Source organism: Cardiocondyla obscurior, linkage group LG20, assembly GCF_019399895.1.
Source record: "Cardiocondyla obscurior isolate alpha-2009 linkage group LG20, Cobs3.1, whole genome shotgun sequence".
Taxonomy (NCBI): Eukaryota; Metazoa; Arthropoda; class Insecta; order Hymenoptera; family Formicidae; genus Cardiocondyla; species Cardiocondyla obscurior.
Window position 1 is genome coordinate 1,717,410 of NC_091883.1, and position 27,928 is coordinate 1,745,337.

General features: G+C 45.4%; 1 protein-coding gene across 22 annotated transcripts in view; it reads right to left on the bottom strand.

Annotated features, from left to right (window-relative positions):
* LOC139110336 (protein muscleblind) overlaps positions 1-27,928 on the bottom strand; it is a 350,852-nt gene that overhangs the window by 209,224 nt on the left and 113,700 nt on the right. Inside the window, exon 2 of one of the 22 annotated variants that reach the window (XM_070670034.1) lies at positions 10,887-16,377. The exons of the other annotated variants lie outside the window; for them this stretch is intronic. Coding sequence (XP_070526135.1) covers positions 16,300-16,377 — 78 coding nt within the window. The 3' untranslated portion in view covers positions 10,887-16,299. Of the gene's footprint in view, positions 1-10,886; positions 16,378-27,928 lie in introns of those variants that run through there. 22 annotated transcript variants of the gene reach the window in all.

A 27,928-nucleotide genomic window follows, 5' to 3' on the forward strand; every position in this document is an offset into this window, starting at 1 on the left:
ATATCGTGGCGCGCGATGCTGATAGACGGCCTCGAGGCGGTGCGCGGGGGAAAGGGACGGGAGACGAGCTTTAATACTCCTGATTGGAAATCTGGGGCCTAAATAGCCCCGGCCGCTTGTGTCCGTTCGATCTCGCTCCTCCGACGAAACCGGCGGGTTCCACGCTGAAGCTAGCAATCACGAGCGGCGGATATTAGCTGGAGTAATACATCGCGGGATTTTGTGAAGTACGAACGGTATCGTGCCTTTTTCCGGCACGCGGGAGGACTCTTGTCCTCTTTCCCTCCTCTCGCCCCTCCTCCCACGCGAGGAGGGAGAAAGGGGAAGACGATCGAGATGCTGCAACTTGCGCGATATGGACCGCCGCTGTCGTACCACGGTATCGATCGATCGGGCGCACACGGCAAACAAGCGTATTATTCCGGCGCCCAACAGCTCCCTTTTAATAGAAAGTAACGAGACAAGGAGTGTAAGAATGTTTGTAGATTAAATGTAAATTGACCCCCGCCTCTACGGCCCGACCTTTTCCCTCGGATCGCCATTGTAACGCTGCACCGTTCTCATTTGCCTCGCCGAGGTGCCGCCCTCGGTGGCACGGCGGTAAGATTTTAAGTTAATTTTTCAGGAGCACGGGGATAATTCAACAGTGAAAAGTCTCGTTTTATATCGCCCCGGAAAAAAAAAAAAAAAAAAAAAAGAAGGAGAGTTTCATTTCCGTCTTACAACGGCCGGCCGCTTAATGAAATCAGCCGCGCCCGCGCGGCTTAATTGTTTCGCTACGAATTTCACTTCTCGCCACGCGTCACGCGAATTTATTCACTTGTACTTTCGCCGTTTTAAGCACGTCTATACGAATTCTTTTTTCTTGCATTTACATAAACAGGCGCGCGCGAACGACTGTCTATTTTACACGACAGCTCCGGAACGTTTCCCGGAACGGCTAGCTTCAATTTTATATATCTCGGAAAATTTTGCGCGTTTAATCTTTTACAAACCCGGCGTGGCGTTTAAAATTAAAGACCAAACACGCGTGGGATCTTCAATTTTAAATGCCGCGCCGCGTTTGATATTCCGCCGGTCTCGCCCAGTCTCGTTCCCGAACCCTGGTAACAGTCGAGGTGCCGTTCAGAAAATTAAATGTCACATACTTTCTACTTGTTAACGCGCAGCGGGTCAAAGGAGCTTCGAGGCAAGACAAATCGCGACGGCGGAACGGAGCCGCGCGAATCTGTCGAATCATTTATCAGGGCGATCCGAAGCGACGCTGTGTTCCCTCGGCGAACAATCGGGCCTGGGGAAGTGAAGGGTCCCGCGACCTTTAACTCTGACTCTGTTCTCTTAATTCCTTGTCAATTGCGCGCGATCAAACGATCGCTGCACGCACGAAGAAGCCGGGGCTCGACTCGTTCGAGCGACTCGGATACTTCGGGCGATCCGAAACGTGCCGGGAATATTTCGCCAGCGAGACGCGTCGCGCTGAAAAATACCTGGACGTTGCCCGAAAGAACTCGAATCGACTTCCGTCCGATAAAACACTTACCGACCCGATCTGCTTTCTGCAATCGTTGCAAATACTAATCACCGTCCCCAGCTTCGAGCTCCCGAGAATCGCCCGTGGCGCTTTACGATTCTTTTAATTCGTCCCTTTTTATTTCACAAAGGCATTCACTTTTGCTTCTGCTACGTTAAAGAAAACTTTTGAACATTTTATAACTTCGAGTAACTAGCAAACGCGTTTGTTGGTTAGGACCGACTATTCGAGCGCGAGCAGCGCGAGCGGCGCGTGCGCGCCGTCTACTACCCGCGGGCCCCTAGTCGTCTCTCTCTCTTTCCCTCACCGGCCGCCGACCAGCACGCATCTCCGCCTGTCTCGCTCTGTTCGTCGTAAGCTATACGCGTTTTAAAGGACCCACGACGCGACCACGACGTAACACAGCTTCTCTTATCCATACTCTGCGTACGGAGAGCACTCAATTGCCGTTTTTAAAGTAAGTTTTATTCCCGTTTGCGTTTAATTTACGTTTAGTTCTATCGGACGATTACGAATGACCGAGCCATACCTACGTCGACGCATAGTCGTTCTATGATACCTGCGACGCAGCCGCCAGTGGTAGAATTGATCTTTTAATCGTTAATTTAATTCGGTCGGAACTACGTAGCGGGTGAGCGACGGATCAGAGATCGCCGCGAGAATCATGTAGCGCGCGGGGTGCCAGAATATCTCTTGATACAAAATGGCCGACTTCGAGCGTCGTCTATCACGTAGATAACGTAGCGATCTACGGTAATCCCACCGATCTTTGTAAAACAATTTCAGAAGCGTACGTGGCTCTCGCGCGCTTCGTTTCATCGCCTCGTATACGCAAGATAGAAGGACAGAGTATTTTCACTATCCGAATCATTTGCGAGTATCTTATGTTACAGATTCGTCATAGATTTAAAGCGCTGCTATATGTAATATTCGTCGAAATATTTTTGTACGTGTTATTGCCGTATAGCGGGCGTCGTGTTTACTTTCCTCGAGTTGAAATGCGAGGTCGGTCTGCCGGCTGCCGAGCTCGCGGTGGAACGTAAATAATACGCGCCGAGTTTTTTACGTGCGCGCGACCTTGTTATGATTGTATGTATAGATAGCAGAAAAGTACTGTAATACTATTTAACCGAATGAATGTTTTTTTCTGTTTCAGATAAAGACTCAAAAGAGGAGCAGTCTACTACCATGGAAGATCAACCAAATATTCTATCATCCTGAGAGGAGGAGGAGGCCTCGGAGAGGCATCTTGCCTCAACGGAGCAACTTTATGGTAATCATCTCTTTCTTTTTTACATATTTTAATTAATAGCTTCGTCATTTCTATTACACATAGATACATGATTAAATTTAGATATATTAATGAGATTGAAAAAGTAATTAAAATCGCGTAAATTCTTTTTTTTTTTTTTAACAGTAATAGATATTAATTCAAATAAATCTATAAATATGTTTTTTTTATTTGTATGTTACAGGATTATTGACGCTGTAACTCCGTTGCTGCGCATCGAACTATCAGTATGTTGCATGGATTTTTTAAATTAACAGCATGGGAGAAAATCTACTCCACTAAAAAAATTAATAATATTATGTGACAAAATAAAATAATAAAATACACCTTCCCCCCACCGCATTTAATATAAAAATATATAATTAATAAATAAATATTTTAAAAATCGCGAAATTCGTACGTAGGTCGTATTTTCAAATAGGTATTAGATAGGCAGGCATTGACTAACCAAATGTATTTTAAAATGTCATTAATTCATAACAATTCTTTCAGGAACATTCTAATAACTTTGTTTTTTGCTTAGATAAAAATCCAAAGGAATTTTTCAGAACATTTTCGCCGCCGAAATATATGAAACAAAAAAACGAACCGCGGCCGGTTCGTCGGGCGTTACGGGATATCCGCAAAGTAGTCGCGCGTAAGATTTTGTTATCTGAAATTTATAAACGGGAGTGTCGTAAAATGACGCGCGAAAGTAGAGTAAAAAATAAATTCCCGCGATAATTAATTCGGTCGCGTTCGCGAGTTACTTGTGCGCGGAAGGACGACTCGACACGTCCCATCTGAGAGGAGGAGCAGGCCCGGGACGGGCATCCTGCATCGGCGGAGCAACTTATAGGTAAATATAAATTATTTTTTATAAAATCTTTAAAAAAAACCTTTACCTTTTTTTTTAATTAAATTTATTAACTGATGTATCGTCATGTCTACATTAATGTTTTATTTTATGTTACAGTCACCGGCAGAAATTTACAACTCCGCTGAAGCTCATGCAGTTCGGTAAGTCGCATGATTTTTTTTACAATGCGATTGATAATAAGACATACATATATTACATAGGGAAAAAATAAAAATTAAAATTCTAAAAATAATAAAAATTAAACGAACATTACCGCAGCTATTAGCGCGAAAAATGTTCTCGTTCTTCAATTATCTCGTGGATTATCAAAGCATTTCTCTTACGCAAACGTAAACCTTGCCATTAATTTTGGCACCTCCAGCAATACCGAAAGAAATCTCGTTTTCGAAGTTTAACGTCCAACAATCGCGCGACAATTTACTCAGCGACTTCTTCCCGCCGTGAATTCTATACATAATAAATACCTGAATTTACGGAGGCACTTCTCGACTTATCAATCGCGACGCGCGAGCTCGCGCTCACGACGTGCATTTTCGCGACGAAACGCCACGAGGATCGAGCAGGTGGAGTTAATTCGCGTGCGAGCGAGCAAAGTTTATCGCAGGCGCGCTTCGATTTGCGATCAGTTCGTTACCCCGGTACGAACCGGGAACCGGAAAAGCACCGGCGGGGGGAGGGAAAGGGGGGGGGCCCGAGAGCCATCCGCGTAATTTTGTTTGCTCCCGCCGCTCTCGTCGGCCCTTTGTTCGGCCCTTCGCGTCCTGCTTCGTTACATCGATCCCCGGGATCGATGCCATCCGGCGACAGCGAGACGCGACGCTCGCGTGGCGGAGGATCTATTAACGCTCGTCCGCGTTACGGGGCTGCAAAGAAGAGCCGCGGGGGGAAGGGGGTTGATTTAATTCGACGCCGAATGCGCCGGCTAAAAATTGTGTCGCGCGGAGAATAGTTCGTTATCCGGCCGAGAAGGACCCGGGGGCCGTTGACACGACTTTTTGTTCGCCCCCGCCCCGATCTGTCATCCGATTTACACGGCTCTATCGACCGGCGGAGGAGAGAACGAACTGGGACACGGCGAAGTATACGTTCGCGTTGATCCGCGAATTTGACCCCTCAAACGCGCGGAGTGAAGGGCCGCGTGTAGCCTCACGGAGGACAACTGTGTTCCAGCATCGCGAATCGATTTTGCATTTATGATTCCGGGTTACAGCGGAATAGTTCCGAGTGTAAACCCCGAAAATTTAGTTCAGTCAGAACTGAGTTTCGAAACGCGAGCAATTGACTGCAGAGTTTTCGAGAGATGCGAAGAATACACTTGATATTATATCACTGCGCGATTCTGTAGGTTTTTTTTTTTAATAACAAATCTTGCGGAATATCGAAGCGTTACTTTTTCAATTTAAAGCGCATCACTCTTATCCTTTCCAAAAATATCTATATTTCCTGTAGGTATCTAAAATTCTCGCACGTTGACGAAAAATGTATAACCCTCAAAACAATATCATTAAAAAAAAAGAATACATATATAATTAATATTCTACTTAATATATATAATTCACTCCATTTTCCCCGGCGCGACGTTAACAAACGCGGACAGCGGTGTGTAAATTGTGTCGGAGGAGCGTAAATCCACGAAGGAATTAATTCCGCGATAAAAGCTCGCGGGAGGGAAAAAGTTTCGGACGCTCCGACGTAATCGTTCATTCGCCGGGCCGTCTGCACGGTCCGTTCGCTTCCGATTTACGATTGATACGAGCGCCGGGGCGACGTGCACGAGAGCGCGGAAGGTCCGACGGTATACCTGGCCAGGCGTCTCTTTCCCACGCGGGCGGCGGCCGAGTTAATTTGTTCCCCAGTAATAGTACATATTCGGCGGGTGCCGGGCAAATGAACTCCATACCGCGACGCTACGTCGAAAGATAAATGTGCCGACGGGGAGAAGCTTGTCATTCGATAACAAATGTCAGCCGCGCCGTTCCGTATTTATCGCGACGGGCCGGGCTGCAGGTGCGCGTCATTTTTTTTCGCGGTCCACCACGGCCGTTTTCGAAAACGCAGCAGGACCGTGCCGTTATTACGCACTATCTCACCGCGTGATCCTTTCGGGAATTTAAATGAAGGTAACATAAACGGGGAATGAGTTATTTTTTGACGGAGAGAGGGAGAGAGAGAGAAATAGTTACTTTGCATTTGCGAAGCTCGCAATAGAAGCTACTCGGGTGGGTGAAAGTTATTAGCGAGGGGAGAAAACAACGGCAGGTAATTTCAAGCGAATAATTAGATAACGCGATCGCATCGGGCCGATACGTGCGGCGTGTTTCCGTCCCGGCCAAGTTTTTCACGCCGTCAATCAGCCTCCGGGAGAAACTCATCGCGAAGGAGCCGCACGGATAATAACGTCTTCCCGGGAGACCAACCAGTAATAACCGAGTGGCGGCTGGAGATTGGGGGGTCGCCGATGGTCGAGGAGAGTCGAATTAGGGTGAAGGGTGTAGGAGAGGGTGGCGGCCGCAGCTACGCGCACGAAGGAGCCGCCAAGTGGAAAGCGAGTCTTCCGAAGAGGGTCCTGTCTCCTTACCCCTTTTCCCGCGGAAAGAGGAAGGAAGCCGGGGGAGTGAGGAATAACATTCATTATTTCCCGAAGCTTTCAGTAATTCGCGATCGGAGGATCCTCGCCCTTAGACCTTCGCCCTAAATTACCGAACGACGTTACATACGGGAGACCGCGTTGTTTTTTCTTTTTCTCTTTTTTTTTTCTTTCTTTTTTTTCCCTTCCTCCGTAATGTAATTTTAACGACTTGAATTTCGAGCGAGAGAAATAGGCTCGTCGTGACTTGGAAGAAAAAGCCGCGGGCAAAGCGAACAAAGAGGAAGAGCTTTATCCCGAAACTTGGGCGCGACCGTCAAAGGACTTCCGCGTCGGTGAGACGAAGAAGTCTCGTTGCTCGCGGCACAAACGACCACATATTGCCCCCGAAAACAACCACCCCGCTGGCACGTTTTTAATAACGCTCTTACGTGACTGCACTCCGCGGCGCTCCTTCAACTTTCCCTTCAATATACCGTCCACCCGATTCCCCGGCTCTACGATTTACATATCTCTCCGGGCGTTCGATGCTGCGTAGACAAATACGCCTGCTGTGGCGTAATACCCTTTTCAAAATATTTAAAAGTTAATTTAAGATCACACGTAACAGCGATTCTTAATTCTCAAGCTACTCTTACGAAAGAAAAAAAATTATTTTACAAAATTTAAATTAGACAATATATTATAATCGTCATAAAATTTATATAAAATTATTATACATGACAGTATTTAATTTATTAAGAAAGATATATCAATAGTTCGCAAAATCATTTTAATCTACAGCGATACCTTAAGATATTTTTTTAAAATCATTTATATACATTTGCAAAACAGAGCGAAAACCGAATATTAGACAGTAAAAAAAGCGCAATGTCTTCTTTCTTAATAAGAATTCGACTATACCGGCTTCGGTGAGATTCAAAGTTTCTTACAATATTGCGCGGTGGCTATGCTACATGTACCCCGTGCACTTTGTAAAATGTTCGCGGAATAACGCGAAAGCGCACCCTCACGTATTCGCGGTATTGCACCCCTCGTTCGTATACGTGCGCTCGATAATATTGCGGTCGCGTTTTAGCCTCATATTTTCGTTGGTCCGAAACGGCATCTAATCCCGAATGACGTTGGATCGCGGGGCGTAAAAAAAGTGTTCAACGTCGTCTAAATCTGTGCCGGGGAGCACGGGTTACGATTAGATTACCGCGGCTCCCGGCCGTTATCGCCGCAGGGTTATCGCGAAAATTCGGCGTCCCTAATTCGCGAGCGTACCCCGCATAAAATCGCGGCCGCGTGATAACACGCGAAAGTGCGTATCAGTTAAACGGGGGGGAAAGGGGGGGGATGTGCGGATCGCGATTTACCCGGATCGTGCTCTCCCGTCTCGCGCAACCTATATCGCCTCCCGCATTTTTAATTAAAAATCTGAAAAAGCCCGCGCGACCAAACGACGCGCCCGGAAAATAAGCGCATATCAAAAAGCGGTCGGTGCTTTCTTTTACATGCCGAGCACGCGGCGTCGTGTTGCGAATAATTGCGAACCGCCTCCGCTATTATCCCGCTCGTCTGCGAATTGTCCGAACAAGGGCTTGCCAGAGGAAAAGAATCTTGAATTCAATAGTCACGATACACGTTATGGCGCCTTGTAAATGCATTTCGGTAATTTTTTTTTTCTTTTTTCTTTTTCGAGGTAGTACAACCCTCCGAAAATTTTAGCGCGGACACGTACTGCTAAACATAAAATAATTTAATTTGAAAATACATGTAGAAGTCACATGTAAATAAACATAATTAAAAATTGTAATTTCTTAATAAAATATTAATATAAATTTTAACAAACGGGACGTCGCGCGTGAGCTTCGCGCGTGCCGCTTGACTTTTTTAATAATTCGCGAGCAGCGCGAATATTTTTTTTCACGCACAATAGTTTAGTATTTACCCGCGCGATAAAAAATTCAATCGCGATATTAATGATTAATGGTATCTCCTGCTCTCCGAAGAATTTTTTTCACTAAACTTTAGTCAACTCCACAGAGGAAGTAGCGAGCAATAGAAGCGTTATCGAATCGCGCCTTTGAGCTTCTTAATGCGCAAAAAATTCACACGAAATATCTTTTTAATAGTTCGGGCTCCCCGTGTATTCGCGACACCCTAGCGCTTTCCTTCTCATTGTCTCCTCGCGCGGCCGTCCCCCGCGTTTTTCCCCGTCCTTACGACGCTATCTCCTCGAGACTCGTAAAAGACCCATTCGTTTGACTTACGCCGTAGCTCGTTTGTTATTACAACGCTCGTTACGGAGTCAATTCTGGCACTCGTATTCGCGTGCACGACCCTTTATGGCCGGCAAAGTACGCACGACGAAGGACACGAGGGATAAAGGCCGGGGGAGGGGGGCCGGGAAACACAGGAAAAAGGATCGCGGGGCCGCCGTTAAGACTTCCTTTCGAAGGCGCATTTCGAGCGAAGATATATATTCGCTATATATCGCCACGGACGCTTGCGTAACGTCTCGTTCGCAGCTACGCGGAAAATTAGCCTCGCCTTGGCAAGCTTTACGATCCTCCCGATGGATTTTTACGCCGCGAGCGAACACCGGCCGTTGCAGGAGACAACGTCGGAAAATGCGTTAAAGTAGATTACCGACGATGAACAGCAACGTGACCTAACAACGTGATTAATATCGCGCGATATTTACTAAACGGTACGATATTACGTGATCGCGTAACGTACGAAAGCCACGTCGTTAACGTATGACTGTTATCAACGGCGGTGCGCGATTTGCCGGGGACTTCAGAACTCATGATCTCCCCCCTCGTTCCTCCGCCTCTCCTCGCGAGTTAAGCACTGGGAATATCACCGTGCGAAGGGAACGGGATTTAAAAAACGGTCGAACAAGCGCGCGCGCGGGATTTAAAAGGCTTTCGCATGGCTGGAGGGAAAAAAACAGGGCTTAAAATGAATTTTCTCTCTGAGACGAAGAGTGAAATCATCTGAGCGCGCGCGTCCCCGCGAAAAGAGCGCGGCCGGCGCGGCTTCCGCGAGCGAGGCAGAAATATTTCCCGTATGACATAATATCCATTATGGCCGGCACAATGGAGCGTACGCGGCGCTTAAATATACCGAGAATGCGCGTTACAATTACCATTGTGCGCTAGAAAGTAATTAGCTCATTGTGCCGATAAATCGCTCACCTCGCCGCCGACATATGTCCTATATAGTAATAATTAATGCGCGCGGTAATGAGCTGATCTGCCTACGCGCGTCACCGGAATTTATATTATTCCATTGAGGACGCGGAATTATCAATACGCATAAACAGAAATCGAAAACGATATTTTGTAAGTCAATGAGAGACGCCAATCCGCTTATTACAAAATGCATACGCATTTAATTTAGCGCGACGCAAGGCCTATGCCGTAAAGCTAGACCACACTGTCTCTATTTACGGTCTTGAAATTCCTATTTACATAAACCGTAATTAAAGCAGCCTTTTTTACGACTGTCATTGAGTTCGTCCGGCTGGGTTCTTTTTTCCGCGCGACAATCCAGGCAAACAGATTCAACGCGGGGCATAAAAATTTATATTCACGAGCAATTAGCAGTTTAAAAAAAAAAAGAAAAAAAATGTCCACACTCAACCGAGCATTATTTCATAAACGTTAACCGCTAGTGAAGTCATACCGCTTCGGGTGGGAGATTTAATGGACATTGCCGGTGACTGATTTCTCATCCTAATTCGCGGCGACAAAGTCGCGATGAGACGCACATAAACGTTGCCGAAGCGCCGGAAAATTTTCCGGAAGTGAGCGGAGAAATGAAAGAAACGACGGGGGGGTCGGGGGGACCGAGACCTTCCGCGAGAAGGAGGGGAAAAGTCAAGGACCAAGGACGACACATTGACGAGACTCGAGGAGATAGTTTTCCTTTGTCGTGACTCTCGCCACACACTTCAGAGGACCCTCGCGGCCGGAAATAAATTACCACTCGAAATCTCCGAAAGCCTTTTACGCGCGCCTTCCCCCCCCCTTTCCCGCGAGATCGAGTAGTTGCGAGGAACAATTTTATTGTATTTCTAAGTCGAGGCGGAGACCGGGGCCCGTCGGATAGACCGGAAAGGAATAGAGCGCCGCCGGAGAATTCGAGTGCGCTGACGATATAAGCTTATGTCGAAGGGAACGAACGGAAGAAAGGCGGCGCTAATACGATCGTTGCGGTCGCGTCCGATGACGCGTGCTAGAGAAAACAAGCGGAAAATAGCGAGGAAGAGTAGAGGAGCGGAATAAAGCAAAAGAGCAGAAAGTCGGAGCCGTGGTTAACTCTTGAAAGGCCGGTGACCCTCCGGAGTGGCGATATTTTTTTCAAAAATAATTCTTTAACTCCCTCGACGTCTGACTCGAAAATTTTATTACAAGGAAAAACAGACGGCGGGAGGATAGAACAAATTTTTTAACTTGGTTTGTAAATTTTTTTTTTCATCCTTTCGCTCATCCTGTTATTCCTTGTGATAAAATTTTTGAATTAGACGTTGAATTATTTTATACATATTGCTCCTCTTTTCTTTTAATAACGCGAATGAACATTGTACGTTGAATAAAAAAGAAAGAACATTTTTTTCTTTTTTTTTTTTTTTTGGCCGAGTTACAACATATTATTTTATCGCGTAAGTTCTTTCCAGATTTTATAATTGCAAATAATAAATGTTTAAACGGGAGGGAGACTAAACTAAACGCAATCCGGAGCGATGTGAAATACTCCGCCACTTGAAAGAAATAATTACACTTCTCCGTCGTTATATAGAAACTGCCGGGAATATAATATACGAGGTATATAAGTTCGTAAACAAAACAATTTGGAGATATGACCTTTCGCAAGCTCTCTGAACCACGCGACCGCCCTGTAAGCGTAACTCGTCGACGAAACAGCGAACTTAATACGATTGCGGTAAACCGGGACGCGGTCGGTGACAAGCGGATAGAAAGAAAGAAACGGATGAAGGAAAACTAGCGGAAGCGAGTCGGCGGGATAAAGACAAACGGTGAGAGAAAGACCCGGGGAGGGAAAAAGAAAAAAAAAAGAGAAGAGAGAAGGAAAATTGTACGTCGTGGGGCGCGGGAAAGGGAGATCCAGCCGCGTTTCCATTACTTCATTTCCGAGGCTGAAAGCCGCAGGACAATGGGGCGCCCTCGAAAGGTTGACACGACCGAGAGCCACGGGATATCCCGATCGCACCGAATACCGGCGGTAAAAAGGAGACGAGACGGTCGATAGACGGATGTGGCGCTCCCGCGAAAATTACTCGACCCACCGGTAATACCAATCGATCGATTACATTTCATTAATCCGCCCGCCCCGAAATTATTTCCGACGCTCGAGTGAAACCGTGAAGATGAAATCCGTTTAAACTATTAGCCGGCGAACGAGGAGGCTCGAAAAATACAGAAAGCGCGCGCTCACCTCGCGGATATCTCGAAGGCAAAATGGGGTTCTCGGCGTTTTTAGTTCTTAATTAACAGCGCTTTTGTAAGGTTTAAATAGAAAATCCTGGCGTTCAGAAACTGTCGAATAATGACGCTAACCAATTAAAAATAAAATTAAAAAAAAAAAAAAAAAACAACTTATTCCTATTCATTTTTATATACATATATATTTTTTTTTCAATCGTCACACGCTTAAAACTTTTACGGTTTGATTTTAAATAAATAAATTAATTAATAATTGTTTTAAATTTCAATTTTGCTCGTCCCAAACTCGCGTAACGATCCATCAGAGCGATTCAGGAGCCAAACTCTTTCACCGAAATGCAAAATGTTCAGCTCTTGTACGGTTTATTTGCGCGTTCGTTTCGCGCGGCACATAGTGTAAGCGCATTAAAATGCGACTTACACAATACAATAAATTGCCACGCACAGCGTCTCCCCCCCACGTCCGGGCGCGAACGTATATCGAAAAATCGTTCGCCGAGAGTGTTTTCCGCCGCGGCATGCGTCATTACGGTGTTTATTATACATCCATTTCGCAGCGCAAGCTCGCTCGGGCGGCCAGAATCACCGTGTCATGACGCGACGGTCGCGTGTGATGGTATCTTCGTGCTCGATTGTCATTCGCTCGGAAAGTGTTTACCGCGCATAACTGCAGAAACGCAAGCCGAAGTTGACCGGCATAATGGCGCGTTTAATAACGAATAAACTCCCTCATTGCGTCGCAATTATCGCCGCTGACGCACGGCCGCTGTTTTACCGGACTGATCGGTTTAGCCGATCGACCGGCGGGTCGCCGGTAACATTGGCAAACACCAATTACGAAGCGGTAAACATTTAATATTGCACGCGCGAACGGTTTTTCTACCCACGCCCGCGTTAATAAAATAAAAAGGATTATTCATCGATTTGGCGAGAGGCGCGACACTTCGAAGGGGAAAAAATAATATTTCACTCTTCAGCGCGTTATAATAATTCTGAAATCCCATCTCGCTTCCCTTCTCTTGAAAAAATTGTACCATCTCTCGCGCCCCGCCGACGTTGTCGTCGATATCGCTAATTCGAGCGCGGCTTCGGAAATAAAAGACGGACGTAACGGAAACGGTTTCGCCGAAGTAAATGACCGGCAATAAAAAATGCATCGGAATGCCATCGCTAATATTAGCTGTCGTCCGGCGCAATTTTTATTACTTACGACTTCGGTAGGGAAGGAAAATCGAGTTCCGCGATCCTTAAGAGATTCAGCGGTGCCCCGGCGTAAAAGGACGAAGCCGTCCTTACACCGGGCACAGTATATCATTCCGGAAGTGAAAAATGTTCCCGCCTCTATCCAATTCTCCCTACTTCGCAGCTCGCGATAAGAGTATTACCCGATGATATATCGCGGCGCGTGTTTACGAGGATATTAAAATTGTTTAATAAAGATGAATAACGTGGCGGGCAACAATTAATCGCGCATCAACAAATAATGACGAGGATCCCGAGATTTTCGTACGCGCGATTTCGTACGGTTATCGTTAAACGGAGGAGCGCCACTTTATACGGACAGTAAGCTCTCGTATCGGATTTCGAACTGAAATAACACGCGTCACAATTGTTACGCAAAAAGCAAGAAAAAAATTTAATTATTTTAATTAAAAATATTCGCGCTTTTGGTATTTTTCTCCCCAAGTATTTTTCGATTGATATATTTAACCGGTGCTTTTTATTAAAATCAAATAATATAATATTTTAAATTCTCAAAATGAAAAATGTGTTCATTATTGTTTCCTAACTTGAAAAAAATATATATAAAACCGACTTTATGCCGACGAAACGAGAGCGGGAAGCGCGACGGCGCGTCTTTAAAGAGAAAATCACATGGGGAACATACCGAGAATGTCGGTACCAGCAAAAGCACTATCCCGCGGAATTTTCAAACTGGATAAGTTACGCTACGACTGCCGCGACCGGTATTGGCCGCACGTACCGCTGCGGAAAAGCGCCCGATGCGATTTTGTCATTATTTTATTCCGCTCAATGGCCCTTGGAATATCTCGATGGTCCCGGATCCTCGTACGAGATGTTCTCCGCGGCGAGGAAAAAGAGGGAGGCAAATAACCGTGCGCTTACTTATCGCTCGATCTCGCATTAACCTTGCCCGGTCACGAGCGCGCGCTCTGCCATCGCGAAAATAGAACGGAGCGAAAGAATTCGCGTAACGCACGCCGGCGGGGATTTATCCCCGGCGAGATACGGCCCGACCTGATAATTCAGGCGATCGCAATTTCGGCGCATCGGCGTCAAGTTCATTCGGTCGCGATAAAATTGCCGGATATCACGCCCCGTTGCTATAATTTTATTTTATTTTCAACAAACCTCTTCATTTTTTTTAAGATTGCAAACGACGTTTGTTGACTCGGTTTTTGACCCAAGTCCCTTAGCTCAATCAGTATAATCCATTTAATCTCCATTGAATAACGAAATGTCGCTGGTACTTTAAAAACTCTCGAGATCGACAAAGTCGAAACAGGGCACGATTGGAGATATCAGAAATATCGAAACTAAAAAAGAAAGAGAGAGAGAGAGAGAGAGAGAGAGGAAGGGAGGGGAGTATCGGCAGAGCGGCGGCTGCAATTTCATCATTATTTCATTCCGCTCGATGGCATTCGAACGTTTCGATAGTGTCGGCAACGCGAAGTGTTTTCTTACCGCGGGAAGAAGAATAACCGCGTGTTTGCACAACTTTGATTTCGCTCGATCTTGATCTCGCGCGTTCCGGGCGGAAAAACTTTTTCCCCCGGCGCGCTCCATAAAACCGCCCAGGCGTATCCGCTCATGCGATTTTTCGTAGAATATTAATTCCCCGAGATATCTCGGGGAGTGCTCCAAGTTGCCGGCGGAGATAACCCCAAAGCGAACGGGCAAAACACTCGGTTACACTCCCAGATAGGTAACAGAATGCGCCCGGGGCGGCGGAAGAAACGACGGGCGGGTCGACAACGGCGGAGAGGGAGGGGAGGGGAGAGAGTGAAGGGGAGGTTAAAAAAAAAGGGGTGAGCGGCCCCCGAACCGTGTAGTCTTTAAATGTTGGAAAAGCGCGGAACTGTTTTAAAAACTGGGAAAAAGTTTCGCTCCCCCGGCGCCTTAAACTCCCGCCGCAGAAGTTCCCTGCACCTGGACCCCTTACAAGAGAAACTTTCTTATTGAAAACTATTTGTTTGCCTCGGTCGATCCGCGACACGCCCGGAGTCGTAAACGAAAAATAATGCGATCTAACAATCTTTGGGATAATGAGCGCCGCGGCGGGACGGCGGACGATCGAAACTTTTCCCGGAAATCACCCGTCCACTCGAGATATATATTCCTATTCCCGTTGAAACTAGATAACAACCGTAATACCCGCAGTGCCCGCTTCGGCGTCACGGCTAATTCCGACTTTTGTAAATTGTCCAAGGTAACGGCCGGCCCTACGTTTGCCGCGGCTTCAAAACTAACGGCTGAACTGAGAAACGCATTATTTCATAATAATGTCGCGCATATAACGAAGTTAATTCCGCATGCCTAGCCATTAAAACCCGACAAACAGTCGAGCGCACTTCAAAAACGGGGTAGTACTATGTAATTGGGAAAAATTAAAAAACAAAGAGGCAACCACTTTAGTAAAACTAACAGTCAGTCGCGCGTATATCGCGGTCGTCGCGTCCAGAACAAAACGCGATTCACGTAGACGATAAATTACTCGGAACGTTTATTTGACGACGATAGTCTTCAGTTTGCGACACACGAGAGACGTGCAGTAAAATATCGTTCGTGTAAGTTAGTGCCTTTGCAATAAAGTTGCGACGTATTTTAGAAAATGTGAAACGAATTAACGACTCTAATAACCGAGACCTTTTTCTTTTTCAATTATTTGTACAAATTATAAATTTCTATAACTTGTCGATTTTATCATATTAAAAATTAAATTGCATTTATCAATTCTTATACTTTATATTTTAAATTTCATTATTAAACTATAAATTAAAATTAAATAAATCGTGTTTCGTTATACCTTCGTATATTATTTTAAAACACCGTGTCGCGAGTCCGAATAGTGCAGCAAAAACAAATCTTATATGTAAACGATTTTTTTTTCTGACCAAACTAGGTGCGCGGAGGAAAAAAAATTTTTTTTTTTCTTTTTTTTTCTTTTCTAAGCTACAAAATTCCGCGTGTTTACGTCCGGTCACGATCAAACGGTGGGCAATTTACGGTCAACATCGCTCGGCGGTGCATAGCGGAAATTCATTTCGCCCTAGGGACGACGCCGATAAAATATAAAATACACGAAAAGCGAGGATCAATATAGATAATGGAATGCCAAGCGGGGGCGGGCGTTAAGCATGGACACAAATTGGCGCGTCGCACGCGCAACAAGGCTTCCAGTCCGTAAAATATTATGTCATAAATATCTCGAACTCGGATTAATGTAATCACCAAAACACCGGTCGCACCCGTGCGGTGCGTGCGCGAGGTCTTACAGATTTATCGCGACTATAACTTCACGACCTGCGGATTCTTCGGTGAGGTTAATTACTACGTTACCGCGACCTGTTGTACGCCGTTCGAAGCAGCATCGCCACCCACTTCCTCTCGGTTGTTTAGGCGACTTACCTGTAACAAAGAAAAAGAAAATTTTATTACTTTGATGTACGAAGCATACGAGTCGGAATTTATATACTTGTTATCATTGAACGTTATAATTTAATAATTATTTTATTTTTTTTAAGCAATTAAAATAAATTTAAAAGCGAACTTGTAAAATAGTTACAAGTTTTATGCAATTTTTTTTTTTGCATTATTTAATAAAAATATCGGCAGTTAAATTTTTCTCCTTCGTCGTAAGCGTGAGCTTGAAAAACTATAATAACGAACTAAGTTTCTTTAACACTTAGCCTCTTTGATATACCATTAACAACGTATAATGGCATGTTCCTACCTGTCGTAACTAAACTTTCTTAATTTAGCACTTGACAGATTCGAGAGTTCCCACCTTTATTTAACAAAATTGCGCCCGGTTGGCAGAACTTTGTTATGCCAGAAATATCTGCTAGTTTCATATTCGCGTGATGAAATCGGAGCTATTAATGTCGCACGCTCTAATTTCTATAAAGATAGACGTACAGAGACAGCGAAATGCCAAAGAAAAGAAAGCCTTAGCGGTGTACAAAATAATAATTTTATAATCGTTATATTCCATTCTCCATTTCTCTATTTATTTCTTTCATTTCCTCGCATTTCTTCCCAAATTATCTGTATACAACGATGAACTTTAATCTCATAAAAAAATCAAAAAAACAATTAAAAGAGAAATTAATATACGTTGCGAAACGATGATAGCCGATTAATCGAAACTAGAAAAAATAAATTCGATACTAGAGACACCACGTGCAGGCAAGGGTGTTGCATTCGATTTTCAGAAATATGAATCGTATTGTCGAGCGACGGGGATCGCGTTTCTGCGCCAGAATGGGGACCGGCGCCGATGAAGCGAGGAAAAAGCACGAGGGCGGACCTCGCGTAACACGTCGCCGAGCCATACCACGCCAGTAACCAGATGCTTCCGGTTTCATAATAGACGGCTCGTGGTTACTGGCGCGAAATGACACGGAAGCGGCAGAGCGCGGCTCTTCTAGACGAAGCGAGCGCCCGTAGCGAAGCTGGTTGCCTTCGTGCTTCGATGCGCCAATTCAATGCCGCCGCGACGATAATTTGAGAGACAGCGAAGAATCCACGGGAGCAAGTCGACCCGGTGGCCCCGCGGCCAATTTTTTCCCTCGCGCTTCGTCTCTTTCGTTCGCCAGACAAATCGCTCTGTCGTGATATTCTTAATACCCGACGAAAGAAAAAAAAAAATTAAAAGAAAAAAAAAAAATTAATTATAAACAATGTTTTAATCAAATAAAAAGCATCTGACTATATTACATTTTCGCAAATTGATAATTATATACTTGACATTATCTTCCTCCACGCTTCTTCGTCCGCGGACGCACGATAGCGCAAAGCTCCTGTTATTACTGTTTATGTATACGCGCGGTGGCATAAATTCCATTTCGTGCTCCACTAACTCGAATACTAATTTTTTTTTTCCCCCCGTCATTTTGGCATAACGGGAGGGTCAAGGAAGTATCAGCGCGATACGGGTCCACAAACAAACGTCCATCCCTCCGCGCCCAGGCTCTCTCCCTTTCTCCGCGATCGCCCTCTCGTCGCGGAGGAAGTCCTCGAAACGTTACGGTGCACCGCGCAAATTTACTATGCAAATTAGCAGATGTATTTTCCGTTCCCCAGCGAAAACATCGGCCAGGGACCGTCGGCAAAAAAACGCATCCCACCGAGACGGTCGAACAAAATGTCCGTCGTGCGAAGAATAATTACGTAATCGCGGGTGAAATCCGTCGTCGAAAAAGAGTCTGGGAAAAGACCGCGTGATCATGAGCGCCCCCGACAGGATTTCTATCTGGAAACTCCGCTAAAACTTCTGTTATTTCGGAAGTGCGGAATTTACTGCAATTAACTCGCCATTCGCCCCGCGAGGTATCAAAATTTCACGTCGCAATAACTATTTCTCGTATCGAATAAATTTCTGTAACGTCCCTTACATCTATCTCTTTTATTTCCCATATCGGTCTTATATCTTACAACTTGAACGTTTAGAGCGCAAATCTCTTGGCAAGAAATTCCGAAACATTCTTTAACGAAAGAGATAAGTCACGCCGTTTTCGACGGCGATAAATAATTGAATTTTTCGAAGTAGGATTGCGCTCCAAAGAACTACACCGTGAAATTTTTGCGAACGTCGAACGCGACAGAGGTAATTGCTAGACGCCGAGTTCCCGAGAATTTTTATTCCCTGAAAAATTCACGAGTGACAATACACGTCGATCGCGACCCTCGGGGACTCGGCGAAAGAAGTGTACGTGGCGCGAACTCGCTCCGGTGCTGTGTTCCCTGCAGCCGAAATGCCGCGAAAATTCATGAATACAAGAGCGTCGGAGGCAAAAAGGGAAATGATACGCGGGGTGGCAAAACGTCGAGTCTTGTAAGTTTGCTGGTGTAATGGAGCGACGCGACGCGCGACAAGAACGAACGACGATATTAGGCAGCGCGATTTCGGCGTGATACAAATTTTAAATTACAACGCGAGTCACGGGAAAGAAGAGGAACGACGGGAAAAAAAATAGAGCGAGAGAATGAGAAAGAGAGAGAGGGAGGGAAGCAGTCGCCGAAGATAATATGCAAAAGAGAGGCTTAAAAAGTAATTACCGCTGAAGAGCGCGGGCTGGTTAAAAATTGGCGTACATAAAAAGTTTTCTAATTTCGGGCCGGTCGAGGACTCCCGTAGTTCGAGGGGCGGAAACGCTGGGGAAAGAGAAAGAGAGAGAGAGAGATCGCTTAAGCCGCGTAGTTACGTGCATCCCGTTGTACGTAGCGCGTTAAGCGTGCCCGGCCGCGTAAAGTATGTGCCGGCGAACAGCGAAGTGCAATATGAGCAACGCGGTCTCGTAGATTAGCAGTTCGAAGTACTCCCGACTAATTGAGAACTGCGATTTTACGCGATAAATTTCGCCGTCGGCTCTCGCCCCGCCGCGTAAGTAAGCAGAAAATTATACAGGCAATCAACAGCTCGTATAAACGTTACTACGCCGAGTATCTTAAATTTATATCATGAAACTTTGATGCTGATTAAAAGTTACACGCCACCTAAGCTTAACAATAATATCACAAATTAAAATATATGATCTTTATGCATTATTCTTTTCTCTCTTTACTAATAATTTCCCCTCTCCCCCTGCGTTAAACGTCAAGCTTAAAATTTTTACAAAGAGAGATCGAAGGCTCGCCGGGGACGCGAATTTTCAACGTAAAAGATTAATCGGGACATTATATGTATAAATAATGATGAAAATGAGAGCCAGCGGAAAAAGTAATTTTCCGCGGATAGTAAATCTTTTAAACAATTTTGCCCGGCGACAGAGAGTGACAATTATCCATTACGTATGTTATTTACTACAACGGTGCATTTAGTTGAAAAGAATTTATTCAACGTGACGCCGTTTCCAGAAATAACATTAGCGCGCGCGGCGCGGGGGGTGAAAACTTGTTTGGGGAAATAGTAGCACCGCAGTTTCAAGCGGAATTCTAAAGTGCGCGGAATGGCGCGTTAGTATTGCGCTAAATTTAAAAAAAAAAAAAAAAAGAAAAAAAAAATTGCGTAGCGCAGTGTCATTCCATTAACCTAATTACCGCCGGTTATTATCGCCGCGGCGATTATACGGGCGGAAAGGCTTCCGTCGCGAGCGTATTACCGGACCCCGGCTATCCGACGTGTAAACAGTCGCCGGTGTTTTCTCACCCGTGTAAATGCTAATACGCCATTAATACCGGAAAAAGATATCCCGGCAAACGAAAGTAAGACGAACAAAGGTGACTGTAATTACCTACAGGACAACATGTCCCTTCGTTATTAAAACATTACGCTGCGTCACGATAGTCGCTCTCTCACTCTTTTTCTTTGTTCTTTCTTTTTTTTTTTTTTTAACATAACGTGCGCCGAAAGTGGTCTGGGAATTTTTCTCGTGTTCCGAAATACATTCGTGATCAAGTTCAGCGGTCTGAGTCACAGATTAGCGGCAATTGTGAATTAATGACGGCGCACGTTCTGCGCCTGACAGCTCGCAGCTCCGATATTTCGCTTGAAATGTCAAGAGTCGGTGCATACTGTAAATATCGCGTTGCGTGCACGAGCGAGGGTTCGCCAGTGCGGCGCGTACAACGGCGAGGAGAGTCTAATAAAATTTAACGGCGATCCCCGACGTCGCGGGCTCGGGACGACGCACGCAACGCCGTCGTTTCATTAACACGCTCACCTCGAGCTCATTATCGCGAATTTTCAAGATTCCGCTTACGCACGTTTCCCAGTTCCCGGTTCCTAAACAGTCGGGATTCCTTTCTATGTCGCTGGCAAGACGCCGAGAGCCCGCGCGAGAGTTCACGTTGAAATTCTAATTATCGTCTGTCGGCGATGATTATTTTACATAATATAATTCCCAGCGCACGTACGAGAAACGAGCTGTTGGGTAAAGCGTTACCTCGAGCATTACGTATCTGTCGGCGTGGTTGTCTCTACGAATAGGTAAAAGTTAGCTTTCATCGAATATCGTTTAGGTATTATTATACATAAAAAAGAAAAAAAAATTTGTAATATTAATACTTACAATAAAATATTTCAATTACTATTATTAATAATATTACCAATAATTAAGATTTAAATTAATAATGCATTCTATACAAATTTTTACATATTTTTAAATTAAATTTTTTACTCCAATATGCGCATTATTCAATTCTTTTTGTCAGGTTTAATTAAATTTTCATATTTATATTTTATACATTCGTAATTATATTCTTTCACCTACTTTAACGCCCATGATATTTTCGTTCGCGAAACGTTACAATTCCCCCTCGCCCCTTGAAATATATTGTGCTACCATCGGAAAGTTATTTCGACGTAATCTACCCATCTATTCGCCCACGTAGTCTCTCGTTCATCTTCATCGAGGTCGAGCCTCGCGTTACTTCACCTCGCGCAATTTCATCTCAATCTGCCACACGTAGCGATACGATCTACGAGAACGTCATTAAAAACGAGGAGGCTCCCCTCGTTATCGAAATCTTTCCCGGTATCGGAAGGCAGGTGGACGACACATTCTCGCGTCGACGCGGAAAACGTCGCGCATTCGATACCGCAGTTTTCTCGGTGCCTGGCGCGTTTTACCGGGAGCTTTAACAACAGCTTGCGGAATATCACTGCGAGGCCTCCCCCGTTATATCCCGCCCTTCGTCTGGAGGCATGACAGCCGACACTCGAGAGATCCCTTCCCCTTTCTCTTCTGGTCCTTATTGCGTCTTACATTCCTTTCCATCCTACCTCCTATTTCTTTCCTTTTCACTTCCTTCGCTCTATCCCGGAGTCTCCCTTTATGCGCCACATTTTTCAAATGTGTCTCCTCCGAAGCAAAAATCTGACGGGGTAAGGAGATCAAGTGATCTTACTATCCGCCATTGTATAAAATCCTCACGAGCGGACCATCGGTTCCAGGATACTCCGCGAGCACGTTCACGGCGAACGAAAATTATGTTGCGTGCAGGTGTCTCGTCGTCTTGCTCGCTTGCAAACCTCTTTCGTATACGTGCGCGAAAAAAAAAAGAAAAAAAAAAAAATACCATATATTATAAATATATTTTAATATTACGCGATATTAATTAATGATTAAATATAAAGTCACGACGTGATCCAAACAAATTCAAATCGTCCATATCGCGTAACCATTCTACACACAAAATAGCTTTGTACAGATCACCAATTTGCCTAGGCAAATAGAAACCAAGCTTCCGCTATTTATAGAATATTATTGAAAGCCTTAATGATTTCCCATCGATACGCTACTTCGGCTACATAATAATTGCTCCAATTGACTCATCCACCGCGCTATGTAGTTCTATCTATACTTTAATTAAACGTTGATCATTGCGCGAATAAACTGTTATTCGATAATTCCTCCGACCTCCGTTCGGCGTAATTAGAATTGCGCTCTCGAATTCTAGTTTTTGAATTATTTAAACCGAATTGGTCAGGCAGCGCCCTTCCCGTCAGTCGTTAAAAGTCCCTCTCTATTTAATTGTATGTGACGCGTGTAGCGTTAAGCCGAAATTAAGGATTGACGATCTGCATTAAGGATGAACTTAAAATCTTATCGATCGCGAGCGTGACTTTCATCACGGCTACATGTATAATCACTTAACATAAATAAATTCTGGCGAGCGCGCTGTCACACATCCCCACGGTGGACAACGCACCCCAATAATGCGTTCATTACGAAATTTAAGGGCGCTCGACTGCTACCGAAGCTGTCGCGCATGGAGTAGGGTTCTCCCGGTGAATAACTGCGACTCAACGGTCGACTTTACTCGAGTTAATTAAACCCAACATCGCCGGAATAAATTCACTTAGCTCCGAAACGACGGCTTAGTCATTCGGTAATGCGATATCTACTCGCGATCGTCATTATCATTAAATATTATTTGCCCCAGAGTATTCCGATGGAAATAAATATACCGAGCGCGTTATCTGCAGTAGAACTTCGTACTCGTTAGAGGTAACATTTCGTCCGAATCTTTAAAAGTCAATTTCTAATTATGTTACACGATAAATAACTTTGTTCTCAACGTAAAATTGTGACGGTACGAAAGAACGATGTCAAGAGAAAATGAAATAAATTTAAATTCTCGCCTCGCTAATGTCTTTAGTCAAAACTGTAAAAAAAAAAAGAGAGAGAGAGAGAGAGAAAGAGAGTGAGAGAAACGACAAGAAAGATAGAAGAGAGGGCGGAAAATTAAGAATAAGTATCTAATAACTGAAAAATGTGTCCCGGTATCTGAATGCGAGAGCCAAGGGATGAGGCAGAACGTGCGGGGAAAGTCAATGAGGGGATGGCGAGTCGACGACGCAGAAATGAGGGCCGTACGCGAGGAATGACAATGGTATGGAAGCCGAGAGGGTTTAAAACTTCAGCCCCTCGTGGAAAATTTACAGCGAGTCGGATCCGGCCGCGTCATTAAACACGTTGTTTCATAATTCACGCCGCGATATATTTGCGTCTTTCGCCCTCCTCTCGGCCATGTGACCGCTCGTTAATTCTTCCGTTCTGCGTCCCAGTTGGACGAGTGTGAGCGCGTGTGCGAATGTATGCGGGGGCCAGGCGCGTGTTCGAAGCATTTCAAGAAATGTCGAGGCGAAATTAATCTCTCATTCTTCGCCGATAAAGTATCGAAAGATAATCAGTTACTTCGGCGCGTTTCAACTTCGCAACAATATATATATATCCAATTTCCAACTCCAGTCCTCGAACCGAAGAAATAAATTTTAGCTCGTTCCTCTCAGTCGTCTCTGCGCGCGTAATGTTTTCTTTTCTTTTTTTTAAATAATTAAAATATAAACTCGGCGATTATTAATCTTCAATCAAATTAATTCCGCGTCGTCTTCGTTTTTATCTAAGCGGTTTTATTTCATCTTTCTTCCCTCGTACGACTTCGTGCAACAAAGTTATCTGGTACCGCGATAAGTCGCAACCGAAATAGTTTGAATATTAACTCGACAACGCAGGAAACGCCGTGGCTATCAGCGAGGCGCGAGCGCTAGGAATCACGAGGGTATCAGGGGCTACAAATTGCGCCGATATCTCTGATAGTTGGGGTGACCTTTCATAAGACGCCGCGGCGGAGGTACGGTGGCTTTGCGAGGCCGCTTTAAGTACGATATTGGGGGACACGGGAGTCCATTACGAAGAAGTTGCGGTCTACATTGCCTCATCAGGAAGTCGTTAACCTAGCCCGCCGACACCCAGCAACGTTCCCCCACGCCTCTAATAGTTGCCCTTTCCTAGCCGCGAGAATCTTTAAACACTGTTTAACATGACAGCATAAAGCTTATCTTGGATACGCTGAAGAACGCACATCGCAAATTCTTTTTAAAGAGAGTCTTCTATATTTCTCGCGGTTACTTTTATATACAAAGTGGCGATACGAGAGTTTTTATTTCTTTGAATGTACCGCATTATCCGTTTTTTTTTCTTTTTTTTTTAACGCTTTCACGACGTTATTACGGACATTTATGCACGACGCCTCGCATACAGACTTACGTAATAATTCGCAATATATTTCGACGAGAAAAATTTGATTTCGTTATTAAAATACTGTCGCTTTTAATAAAGGACTTCCAGAATGGAATATCCAAACCCGGGATCGAGGACGAGCATGCCCGGGCTTGTTTCTCGATGCAAATGTCTCGGACCTCAATTTCGTGTTTTCGCGCGACGAAGCGCGCCGTCGTGAAATATACTGACCGTCGAAAGAGAACACACCCGGAATTCCCAGACGGAAAAGTCGACAAGCACGGGAAAGCTCTCGCGAGGGCTCTTGCGTCAAAGAAAACTGAATTCCGCCGGAAGTTTTATCGATGCAAATATTCCTTTTGATTTAGACCGCGCCCGGCGTCGCGTCGTCGACTCTCTCTCGATACGAAACAACTGGTCCACGGCGGATCCGGCCCCGCGGGACGACACCTCGCAGATAACTGAATTTCAAACTCGTCCCTCGAACTTCCACATATCTATATATATTTTTACCCGCGATACAGTGGAAATATTGTACGCGCGACGTCCCAGAGCGATATTACAGGGCGATACGGAAATCCGTGCGCGTGCTATGTTCGAAATAGCAAAGTAAGCCATTCGCTGACACACGACTTCGCTCGCGTTCAGCCAAATAAATATTCGCGAGGCGAGCGTAATTCGTGCCGCGAAATTGGACACTCTTGGCGCCCGACGACGCTGTCGAAGGGGCGCGACTTCGCGGCTCGAAAACGGCGAGTCCGATCATTCGCATTCGGTCCAAAAGTAAAACGGTATATTTTATAGCCGCGCTCGACAACGCTTTCGCTCGCTGTCGGATGGAAGGGCTAATGCACGCGGGGAGTTTTCTCTTCCGGCGGCTGCGTGGCCGTCGCTTATTCGCGCGCACCGCGGTAAACACTGGACATTATCTAACATTGTCGAGAGTAAAGTACGCAGCTTCGTGGCGCGTCAATTATCGAAGACGTTGACGACCGTGAGCGACGACGCGGTCATAAAGATCCGCCTATCCTCGGCGCGGCCGATTCGCGCCGACGGTCCAGCTGACGTCCTGTATTTCACTGTCACAAGTGAGAATTTAGAATGCAGCCGAGGGGAAATAATGTACGCCCCGGGGTTATTTATGAGCGCGTCGCGGAGGCAGCGACGGTGGCTGGGGCGAATCTCGTGAATCGCCGAGGCATCGGACCGAATTCGCCGGTCGACGAGAACGATGACGACGAAAGCGGCAAAGAGGATCGTCGGAAACTTCTTACACTTTCCCGACGCGCAACTTTTTCACGGGTGAATGTCGCGGCGGCTCCCCTCCCCCCCCCCTCCCCCTCGTGCCAATTTCCACGGCTATTGGATTTTTCGCCGCACGTGGACGGCAGAACGCGTTTCCCGGCGCCTTGACTGGCCCTTGATAGCCCCCCGTAACGAGTTCCCAAGTGATTTTGACATATTATATCGTGGAATCGGCGATAGAAATAAAAGGGTAAACGGGCGACAGGTCGAAACGAGATTAAGGAACGGAGACGGTAAAGTGTGGCGAGATTCAATCCCGTTTTCTGATTAAATTGCACTTTAACTCTTTCGAGGGACGCATTTCGGTACACGTGGCCGTCGTCCAGTTTAGACGTATGTAAAATAAACGAGTGCGTGATTTCGTCCGCTTCCGGTTAACCGACATAAATATAATTAGATCCGCGAGGGAAAGCGATATTTCATCTCCATCGGGATTATCAATAAAAATTAAAGGAGTCCGCTCCAATCTGTCTATTATAAGAAACCCACATTAATAGTTTCACATGGAAAGGAAGTTCTATTTCCAAACATCGTAGGAAAGCAAATAAAATGAAGGGGATATAAAATATAAAAGTAAAATAAAATAGAATATAAAAATGTGAGATTAAAATATTTTGTATTTCAATATTCTTTTATATCATAAAACAATAAAGCGCAGTGGCGGCTGAATTGCGGAACTAAAGGCGTAGGCAATATACCACGCGGTGTCGAAATTTTTTGGCAGCTCGGATCTAGCTCGCGTGTCGCGGATCGTAGATATTCACAGCGGAGTGCCGCAGTCTCGAAGATAACCGCATACGGATCGCATAAACTAAAAAATGCACAATGAATTCCGGCCGAGCGGAGAAAGAAAAAAAGAAAAAAAAAGGAAGAGAAAGAAAACTAAAGCTCGTAAAATTTTACGAGCGCGCGTAACATCCCCCACAAGGGACGCGAAATAGCCCGTAATGCTCGTATCAAAAATCCGCAGGTGTGTTACGACGTGCATTCAAAAACAATAATTTTACAAATTTTCTAAAAACTTATCGCCACTTGAGAATTAAAGTTTTAGCGCCTGACGGGCTCGCGGCGTCCTTCGAATTTAAATAAAAGAATTATTTTACAAACTTAATTTTAAAATACGCTTATTTATTCAAAAAGCGGCGCAGGCCTGCTGCATCGAATTTATCGCGTAAATTAGTGTATAAATAATTTACGGACGCCACACGGCCGGGCCGGGTTCCCGTCGCCACTTGGACGTCTTTTCCCGGATGAAGCGCGTTAAAACGAGCGTGATGAAACGAGTATGCAATTTGCACGAGCGTCGAGACCGCGGGCGGGGGGGAGAGCGCGGGCGACAAGCTCGCTCGCTGAGAAAACGCCGTATAATTCCGTCCAAGGCCGGGCTGTTGTCCCGTGTATACAGTCGTGTAAACGTAAGGGGTCGCAGTTTCGACGTCGCGTAATCTCGCGTAATCACGCTTCCCCGACGTAAGTACGGCCGCGTTTTCCCGGGCTTTCATTGGGGCGTACGATCGCACCCGGGTATCACGGGTGTAATCCGCGGTCAGCGCGGTATCTCACGCGCGACGAGCATTCCGCGGCTCATGTCGCGCATATAGAGCGAACGGCCGGCACAAAGTCGGGAGTAAAAGAAAGCGGGGCCCTTGGCGGCCGAAAGGGACACTTGGACGGTAAGCCGGCGGTAAAGCGGCCGCGAGAGCGCGAATTCGACGGCGCCTGCCGCGCGCTTGATAAGAAACGTTTACATACGTCTTAAGAAAACGCCGTTACTTTAACGCCCATCGCGACCCATAAAACACTACGTGTCCGAGAGATATATGTAACGGCACGGCCGATGTTCGATCCCCGATTTTCGTTGCGATTGATGTTAAATCCAGCTAGAACCCCGCCGATAAGAAGGCATAAAAAAATTTAGCCGAGTAACTCTGCGAAAAATTAAGCTGGTAATTTAGCGCATAAAGAAAGGAGTTTCGCTTCTCGCCTCCCCCTTTTTTTTCCCCACCCTTGCGTTTAATCACCACAATTGATTTTGGTATCTCGAATTATTTGCTTTCGAATTCGAAATAACGTCTCGCTTTTCCCGTGACGTTTAACGCGTTTATCGAACATATAAATTGCAAATTCAGCTGCGTCGTGCTTTCTGTTTCATTACCAAAACGATAATAAAATTGTTCACAATAAAA